The sequence below is a fragment of the Sinocyclocheilus grahami genome, unplaced genomic scaffold, assembly GCF_001515645.1.
Source record: "Sinocyclocheilus grahami isolate Dianchi unplaced genomic scaffold, SAMN03320097.WGS_v1.1 scaffold251.1, whole genome shotgun sequence".
Classification (NCBI taxonomy): domain Eukaryota; kingdom Metazoa; phylum Chordata; class Actinopteri; order Cypriniformes; family Cyprinidae; genus Sinocyclocheilus; species Sinocyclocheilus grahami.
Genome location: NW_015505430.1, coordinates 277,779 through 287,840, shown reverse-complemented (window position 1 = coordinate 287,840; position 10,062 = coordinate 277,779). Strand labels below are relative to the sequence as shown.

Sequence of the window (10,062 nt, the reverse complement as noted above, 5' to 3'; positions counted from 1 at the left end):
TGTCAACACATCCCACCGCTGTATGGCCAGATGAGACGCAAACTACGTTTTCTCGACTGGATAACCAGTCTGCTAGTAGAGTTTTGATGGATGAAGACTGCAATCAAGGTAAAGATGAGACGATTGTACAGGCGTACAGGAGTCGTACAGTAAGCACGCGTGAGTCCTTTATAATAATGCCTGTATGAGCTCTTGACGCACTGATCTCACATTGTAATTATGCACAGGCACACACATTTCCGTACATTCACGTTGTTTCCACACACATTCACGATAATGTTATGATTTGTCATGTTTATGTTGCTGTGTTTAGTTATACTGAATGGATCTGTGTACTGTAGTAGATAAATGCAGTCAGCAGGCAGTTGGTTTATTTTTTTGGCATCTCCATGTGGTCCTGTTCGGTATCGCAACTTGGCTTCTCTAAAATGTAAAAAAGCTCTTTGCTGTTGCATTGTACACATACTATAAAATTCTGATTTTTTTTCTTTCATATGTGCTTATATGGGCTCTGTGTATCATTTGGTTCTTTGGTGTCGTTTTGGAGTTTCTAAGTGTCCTTTTTTGGAAAGACATCTAAATTTATCTTGAAAAAAAGAAAAATGACAGGAAATTAAATTAAATTATTTGTATTTATATAAATAAAATATAATATTATATATCTTTATAATATTATATTATTTAAAATGAGAAGATTTTTTACATTTAACATGTATGAAAATACATAAAATCTATCAATTTAAAATGCATATTCATATATTTGTAATTTTTTTTTTTTTTTTTGAAGGAAAACGAGGATCAGTTCAGTGTCTTGCAGCTGGTAGGCATGGTGAGAGGTGTTGGAGCCGGAATGCGTTATCTTTCAGAGAGGAATTTTGTCCATCGTGACCTTGCTGCCCGGAACGTTCTGGTGAATTCAAACCTGGTTTGTAAGGTGTCTGACTTCGGCCTGTCCCGTTTAATGAGGGGTCTGGACCACAACATGCCCACCTACACTGCTTCACTGGTGCGTTATAGGAAGATTTCTGTAAATGTAAAAACACCGTTTAAATGGATATATGTAAATTCATTTCTTTTTTTAGTTCTTTTCATTCTTGCTCTGCTGAGATTTTTTTAGGCCTAGACATCTTTGTTAATTTGTGCTGTCATTGCGTTTGATTGAATTATTCCCTCTGTCTTTCAGGGCAGTAAGATCCCTGTGCGGTAGTTTAAATGGATATATGTAAATTCATTTCTTTTTTTAGTTCTTTTCATTCTTGCTCTGCTGAGATTTTTTAGGCCTAGACATCTTTGTTAATTTGTGCTGTCATTGCGTTTGATTGAATTATTCCCTCTGTCTTTCAGGGCAGTAAGATCCCTGTGCGGTGGACAGCTCCTGAAGCTTTCCAGCATCGTAAATTCAGTTCAGCAAGTGACGTCTGGAGTTTTGGGATACTCATGTGGGAGGTAATGTCATATGGAGAACGTCCATACTGGGACATGAGTAACCAAGAGGTGAGCATTATTAATTTTACAGCCATACATGCTTTACATTCCATGCAGTCACAAAGCAATTAAATGAACCAAATGTACACTAGAGGGAGCTATTGGAATGTTTTATGCGCAGTTGCATCAACAAACCACAATATAGTTCAGTGTACTGTATATGTGTTTGAAACTTGCTGCTTGGGATTTAAAGTTTGCAGCCATACACTGAGAGTGTGACATTTAGCATAATTTTTTTTTTTTAAGTTCTTCTCTAAACGTTTTTAGTTTCTAGCCAGCAGCTAGAAATGTCATGACTTCAGTGAGTACAGGTGCATCTCAATAAATTAGAATGTCGTGGAAAAGTTTATTTATTTCAGTAATTCAACTCAAATTGTGAAACTTGTGGATTAAATAAATTCAATGCACACAGACTGAAGTAGTTTAAGTCTTTGGTTCTTATAATTGTGATGATTTTGGCTCACATTTAACAAAAACCCACCAATTCACTATCTCAACAAATTAGAATATGGTGACATGCCAATCAGCTAATCAACTCAAAACACCTGCAAAGGTTTCCTGAACCTTCAAAATGGTCTCTCAGTTTGGTTCACAAGGCTACACAATCATGTGGAAAACTGCTGATCTGACAGTTGTCCAGAAGACAATCATTGACACCCTTCACAAGGAGGATAAGCCACAAACATTTATTGCCAAAGAAGCTGGCTGTTCACAGAGTGCTGTATCCAAGCATGTTAACAGAAAGTTGACTGGGCTTCCATACCACCTCAGCAGTGCCACAGGCTGATTGTCTCCATGCCACGCCGCACTGATGCAGTAATTCATGCAAAAGGAGCCCCTACCAAGTATTGAGTACATGTACAGTAAATGAACATACTTTCCAGAAGGCCAACAATTCACTAAAAATGTTTTTTTATTGGTCTTATGAAGTATTCTAATTTGTTGAGATAGTGAATTGGTGGGTTTTTGTTAAATGTGAGCCAAAATCATCACAATTAAAAGAACCAAAGACTTAAACTACTTCAGTCTGTGTGCATTGAATTTATTTAATACACGAGTTTCACAATTTTAGTTGAATTACTGAAATAAATGAACTTTTCCACGACATTCTAATTTATTGAGATGCACCTGTATGTGTTCACATGTTGACTAAATAGTACAACATTAAATGGCTAATTTTTCAGCTGCTTTGAATCTGGAAGTATTTTTCCCCTTCTTTTTCTTCCTAGGGATTTCAAAGAATGATTCAATAAAGAGCTCTAAGACATGAACCAAGCCAACCAGCACTAAGACTTTGATTTGCAGAAAAAATAGTATTTTGAACATTTATTAACCAAAATCCTGTGAAGCGAATGACGCAATCCAGTAAAAAAAAAGAAAACAATGGTATAATATAAAACTTTTCCACTGTGCAAACATCTAACTAAGTGTTTTTTTCCCATCTTATTCCTCTTTTCTAACTCAGTTAGTGCTTTCTGATTTTTTTTTTCTGTTACTTTCTGTTTTTCGGTTCCTTTTTCCTCTAAATCTCTTTTCCACTCCTTTTTTTTGTATTTCTCTGACTCATACAATTAAACACTTACGATACAAACATACACACGTACACACTGTAAAGTTTCAGGAGTAAAACTGTATTTAAATATGGGAGTGAATCCCCTAAATTATCATTCCGCGTGTGTACAAAACATGAAACATTACCGAAATTGTGATGATTGACGGCATGGTAACCATAGCAACATTCTGGCATCTTGCATGATTGATATCGGCTATTTTTGACCAAAGTTATATTACAGCAACCAAAGACCTGTTATGTTCTGCAACTAAACCACCGTCGACAGAGGCGTTGTGTTTTGTAGATGCTTGAAAGATTGTAGAAGGCTGTAGAATGTGTTTGTTACTTAGCCACAGTGTGTACTTGGCAGTGTATGTGTCATGTTTCTTTTCTAATTATCATCTCTCTCTTTTTTCTAGGTGATGAAGGCAGTGGTTGATCAGTACCGTTTACCTGCTCCAAACGGTTGTCCTCCGGCTCTTCACTCTCTAATGCTGCAGTGCTGGCAGGCCGACAGACAGGACAGGCCAGGATTTGATTCTCTTCTGTCGTCCCTTGACCGACTCATACGCCACCCTGCTTCCCTAAAGGCCGAACACAGCCGGTGAGTTGCTGAAAACTACATTTACCACATTATATTAACAGGTATTATTGTGTTTGATCTTTTAAAATATTCTCTTCTCTCTTAGTCCCAGCCAGCCACTCTTAAGCCCCACCCCTACTGACCTCTCAACAGTGACAACAGTCGGTGATTGGCTGACAGCTCTAAAGATGGACCGGTATAAGGATGCATTTGAGAGAGCACAGTACCTCAGTCTGGAAAGAGTGAGCATGCTCACAATGGAGTAAGTTCAAACACACTTTTCACTTTTCACATTAGTTTGTCCAACATATACATACGTCACAGAAGAATTTCTTTCTTTCTCTCTTTTTTTGTTTTTCAAAAAGAAATTTAAATACTTACCACAGACTCCTGCCACATCTCAAATGATGTATTGTGTTTAATAGCATTCTCTAATGGACAACTGTAATATTTTTTTAATAAAATAGCCAACTCCTTTTTCTTGCTCTGGCTAATTTCACAGATAGCATTTTATACATTTTAAATACACTGAAATTACATAATATTTTCCGACTTCTTGAATAATTTGACATTTTCTTTTTCATTTTTCACACATCACATCTCATATTTCATTCCTGACACTGCTGTCTCTTTAGTAAACAAGTACATAAACTTTTTCAAAAGCTCAAGAAGCCTCACCAAGGCTGCATTTGTTTGAACAGAAATACAGTAAAAACAGTAATATTGTGAAATATTATTAAAATCTTGTGAAAACTGTGATCATTTTAGTTTTTAGGATTCTTGGATGAATAGAAAGTTCTAAAGAACAGCATTTATTTGTATTTATATTTATTTTTAAATCAATCTTTTTTTATTCTATTATATATTTAAAAAATGAAATGTATTCCTGTGATGCAAATCTGTCTTCAGTGTCACATGATCCTACATAAATCGTTCTAATATGCTGATTTGGTGTTTAAGAAATATTTCTTATTATTATCAATGTTGAAAACTGTTGTGCTGCCTAATATTTTTGTGAAAACTGTAATACATTTTTTAGGGTTCTTAAATGAATATGAAGTTCAAAGGAAAAGCATTTATTTCAAGTATTTTTAAGAATGATCCCAAACTTTTAAGCAGTAATGTATAGATCTATGTAGAGATATAAAAGAAATATAGAATTATTGGTTTGTTATTATTTCATTCTTTGTTTAGATTTGTTTTAAAATGTAAGGAGTTGTATTTTTATAATTAAAAATATTATTTAAGACTAAAGGTCTGGGTTACCTGTTGGTTATTTATATATAAGGCTTACTAATAAGTTCTATTGATAAAAAATATATTTCAGTTGAAGAAACATTCATTTACGAACACATCTTTCTGTGTGAGTGCTGTGAATATAATGCGTCACTTTTCTCTCAGGGATGTTCAGGCTCTAGGAGTGAATCTGCTCGGTCATCAGCGGAAGATCGTAAATGCAGCTAAGCAGCTCAGGACACACCTCACTCAGGGACATGTGGAGGTCTGATGCTTCCCACATTGTGTTGACACAGCAGTGCATGCTGGGAGATCTAGTCCACAACCTGTTGCAGCCCACAAGAACACTGGAATAGAGATGAGGATGGCAAAAAGAGCCTTGAGTGAAAAAGAAAAGTTTTATTATGAATTATTTGCCCATTTGTCCCACCCTTCCTGGCTGAACTGTTGTCTTCCATATTCTTCTTTCGCTGACTCCCTCCTTCAGTGTTGCACTACCTCTCACTTTCTTATCAGTTCATTAATTACTGGCATTCAGTATGAACTTGAGCCTTAAGAACACTCCTTCACAATCAGTTGCAAGGACAATCAGAGACTTTAAATGAAGAGTAACCGACTGTTATGTCTTTGTTGGCACGTGTGGTCAAGGGCACTAGATGTTTTAGTTTTAACTACACAACCAAACAATACTCATATTGAACGATAAACTGAACCCCCATAAAAACCACCACAAGTACACTGCTAAAAGTCATGTTTCTAATCAGTATTTTGCCTTGTTTTCCAGTAAAAATATCTAAACTATGCTGAGAGCTTATCAAGTTTGTTTAAGAATGTGTAAATATTGTAAGTAAATATAAATAAGTTTGGGGTCAGAGATATTTAAATATTTTTTAAAGAATCTCAAGGCCGCATTTATTTGATCAAAAATACAGTAATATTGTGAAATATAATTACAATTTAAAATAAAAGCTGAATTTTCAGCTTCATTACTCTAGTCTTCAGGGTCACATGATCCTTCAGAAATCATTCTAATATGTTGATTTGGTAATCAATAAACATTTCTTATTATTATTTTTGAAAACAGTTATGATGCCTAATATTTTTTGTTAAAACTGTGATAATTTTTTCAGGATATTTGGATGAATAAAAAGTTCAAAAGAACAACATTTATTTGATACGTATATATTTTTTGTAACAATTTTAAATTCTTTGCTTTTGAGTATTAAAAAAGTATTTGTTTCTTTCAAAAACATTCTTACTGGCCCCTAACTTTTCAACAGTATATATGTTGTATACAATGGTGCAAGTAGAATAAAAGGAATATTTCCCAAAGAGATATTGAAGGAAAAAAACATCATAATATGTGATTTTGCTTTTTGAGTAAATGTATTGTTTTATGGATGTTATTTTTACTGGAAAACAAGACAAATAACATAAGTAAAAATATTTTTGCACAGCAAGTTATTCAGAGACACAAATGGCTAAATGTTTTGCGAGTATCAATCGTACACTGCAGCCACGGTAGTTCACTGCTTACCTGTGACTAAGACCTGTGATGTTCCATCATCTCACCTGTGACCATCACTTCACATCTGTGCTACTGTGAGCCAATTTCTCTCCACCGATCCTAGTCCTGTCCGCTAGCAGTTGTGTTCCTGTAAATGACTAGTTCACCCCTGAAACAATGTAGCATAAAATCACACTGTAATATATGAGCATTGTGAAGTAGGTGTTGCAGTAAATGTGATTACAATTGCTGGGTGAAGTGAGACAGAGAGAGAGAGATGTGCTCCTTGTGTGTGTGTGTGTGTGTGTGTGTGTGTGTGTGTGTGAGACATATTTACTAGGGCTGGGTAAAAAATATAGATATCTCTATTTTAATCGATTCTCATTTTTACGAAACAATATCGATTCCTAAATCCCAAGAATCGATTATTCTACCCTGTTTGCAGTTAATGGACGGAACAATAAGCATTGTGTTTTGGTACTTTTAATATGAAACAAAGTATCAGATTTCAAATTCTGTCCATTGTATTGCAGTATTCAAACAATAAATGCAGTTTTGGCGCTGTTTAATGTGGAGTGACAGATCGCAGCGCCTCAGTTCCACAGGCGCACGTGAACTGATCAGATCTCCTCCACATTAATACCAGTTTCAGCACAAAATAAACATGACTAAACATCCGAAGGTAAGATAAAAGAAAGAGTACAACTTTAGAATCCGTATCCTGTCTCATGTAATCGCTCAATCAGTGTTTCAGCCGCGCAAAGATGTCAATATAAAGGCTTGTAAACAATATCATGTAACATCACATACATTCAGTGAGCATAAACTCATTAGTAAGCTAGATAAATAAACTGTAAAGAGGGGCATTTTGCTAAATACAGTGGGGAAAAAAAGTATTTAGTCAGCCACCAATTGTGCAAGTTCTCCCACTTAAAAAGATGAGAGAGGCCTGTAATTTTCATCATATAACATATTCATTATAAATTTAACTGTTCTTCAATGTTTAATTTATGTTTGAATAAATCCATCAACTTTTTATGACAGCCACCATTGTTTATATTTCAAAAAAACGAATTGAAGTAGAAATATTATTATGTAATTGTAACTTTATTATTTTAAGCCTATATTTTAGTTGAGATTTTTTTTCCTTGAGAAAATTTGGCATGTTGTACATGATATATATCTAAAATAATAAATATTGAGTCGAATCGAATCGAATCGCAAGCTTGTGAATGAGAATCGAATCAAATTGTGAAATTTGTGTCAAAACCCAGCCCTAATATTTACAGTACAGGTGAAACTGGTGCTGCTGAAAAAAAAGTGTGTGCTTGGGTGTGTGAATGGATTTCTGTGTAAAAAAAATATGTAAAAAGGGAGTGTATGATAAAGTGGATGTATATTTGAATCTGTTTGATTGTACAGTTGTTCACCACTGTTCCACTACTGTCCAAATTTGTAAAATATATATGATTTTGTTTAAAGATGCATACTGTATTTATTTACATCTTGAACCACAAAAAAAAGTCTATACTCATCATGTTGCTGAAATTTCCTTCTCATTTCCTATGAACAGCACAGAATCAGCTAAATGACATATCAGACACTGATCAGCATGCGTCAGCTTTACCTGGAAGTGGACGAGATTCTCAGTATGAGATCAGAGTATGATCTGATAGGGGTGATGAACACAAACTCCACATACACAAAATAACTATTTTAAATGAAAGTTGAAACATACAGCTATTTCTGCTGTGTCATGTTAATATGCCATCTAAAGTTGTTTTAAACAGCATTTTGCTAATTTGTATAATTATAATTACAGGTGCATCTCAATAAATTAGAATGTCGTGGAAAAGTTCATTTATTTCAGTAATTCAACTCAAATTGTGAAACTCGTGTATTAAATAAATTCAATGCACACAGACTGAAGTAGTTTAAGTCTCTGGTTCTTTTAATTGTGATGATTTTGGCTCACATTTAACAAAAACCCACCAATTCACTATCTCAACAAATTAGAATACTTCATAAGACCAATAAATAAAACATTTTTAGTGAATTGTTGGCCTTCTGGAAAGTATGTTCATTTACTGTACATGTACTCAATACTTTGTAGGGGCTCCTTTTGCTTTAAATTTAAATTCTTGAATCGATTTTGCTTGACAATCCTCATAAGGCTGCGGTTCTCTCGGTTGGTTGTGCATCTTTTTCTTCCACACTTTTTCCTTCCACTCAACTTTCTGTTAACATGCTTGGATACAGCACTCTGTGAACAACCAGCTTCTTTGGCAATGAATGTTTGTGGCTTACCCTCCTTGTGAAGGGTGTCAGTGATTGTCTTATGGACAACTGTCAGATCATCCGTCTTCCCCATGATTGTGTAGCCTTGTGAACCAAACTGAGAGACCATTTTGAAGGCTCAGGAAACCTTTGCAGGTGTTTTGAGTTGATTTGCTGATTGGCATGTCACCATATTCTAATTTGTTGAGATAGTGAATTGGTGGGTTTTTGTTAAATGTGAGCCAAAATCATCACAATTAAAAGAACCAAAGACTTGAACTACTTCAGTCTGTGTGCATTGAATTTATTTAATACACGAGTTTCACAATTTGAGTTGAATTACTGAAATAAATGAACTTTTCCACGACATTCTAATTGATTGAGATGCACCTGTATGCATGCATATATAGTAATATGTATATAATTAAGTTGCTGTTCTTTTAAACTTTCTATTCATCAAAGAATAATTTATATTCCATAAAAATATTTAGCAACTTAAAACTGAAGAAAAATTATAAAATGAGAAATGTTGACTATTCACAGCATGTTAAAAAAAATATTACATATTCTGCCTTAGCTACCCTTATATGTTGCAAAAAAACATGCCCTCCCACTTGTTTTGGTCGCTAAACAAGTTCTACTCTGTGAATTGCTGCTGATTATTGTAAATATTTGCTGTGCCAGGATCACACATATTGTAGCATATGTTAGCGAGAAGCATCCTGCAAAAACTTGCATTATTCCAAGTGCAATAATGACCAAAACTCTGCATTCTTGCTACACTCTGACCTTGGTGAACCTAAAGCTGTCCATTAAATTATTGCAGCAAAATAAGTTGTTTGCAATCATTTGTGGTAGACAGGATGAAATGACATACAATAATTTGCACATGGAAATCTTACAACAAACACATGCCTTGGGTATTAGGCTATTCTTTGAAGCTAAATAACACACAGCAAATATGTGCTGTTTAATGCAAAACAACACAACTGAGTCAACTGGGAGAAAAAAAAACATCCATTACTTCACAATATGTGGTCTAACTAACATTCTATAGATAGTATCCCATCCTGTGTTTCTGAGCCATTTAAACAAGCCATTTAAAACACTTTTGACCAATCATTATGACTCATGTACCTGACCATCAAATACCATAATTTGTCTTTTGAACTGTCCAAACTCACTTCAAACCAGTGCTTTACATTAGTTAATACCATTTAGCCAAATGTAAAACTTTTGCAAATGTATATATTCAGTGTTGATAAGAAAAATATATTAGGCTAGGTTTCACTGACGTCCCCACCACACGGATTTCTTGGTTAACCAAAACACTTATTTCTTCTTTGTGATGTAAACATACAATTAGGCCTTGTTTTTTAGGTCTCTGGTGTTTGACCACTATGTGTTATGCCTTAAATGACC

The 10,062-nt window shown here is 34.6% G+C and overlaps 1 protein-coding gene across 3 annotated transcripts in view; it reads left to right on the top strand.

Annotated features, from left to right (window-relative positions):
- LOC107598385 (ephrin type-B receptor 5-like) overlaps positions 1-5,760 on the top strand; it is a 43,005-nt gene extending 37,245 nt beyond the window's left edge. For 2 of the 3 annotated variants that reach the window (XM_016289698.1, XM_016289697.1), the window contains 5 exons: positions 788-1,006; positions 1,345-1,494; positions 3,457-3,641; positions 3,727-3,882; positions 5,022-5,760. In XM_016289698.1, coding sequence (XP_016145184.1) covers positions 788-1,006; positions 1,345-1,494; positions 3,457-3,641; positions 3,727-3,882; positions 5,022-5,127 — 816 coding nt within the window. In that variant the 3' untranslated portion in view covers positions 5,128-5,760. Of the gene's footprint in view, positions 1-787; positions 1,007-1,344; positions 1,495-2,714; positions 2,770-3,456; positions 3,642-3,726; positions 3,883-5,021 lie in introns of those variants that run through there. The other variant, XM_016289699.1, reaches the window with a different exon arrangement.
- Positions 5,761-10,062: the final 4,302 nt, after the last annotated feature.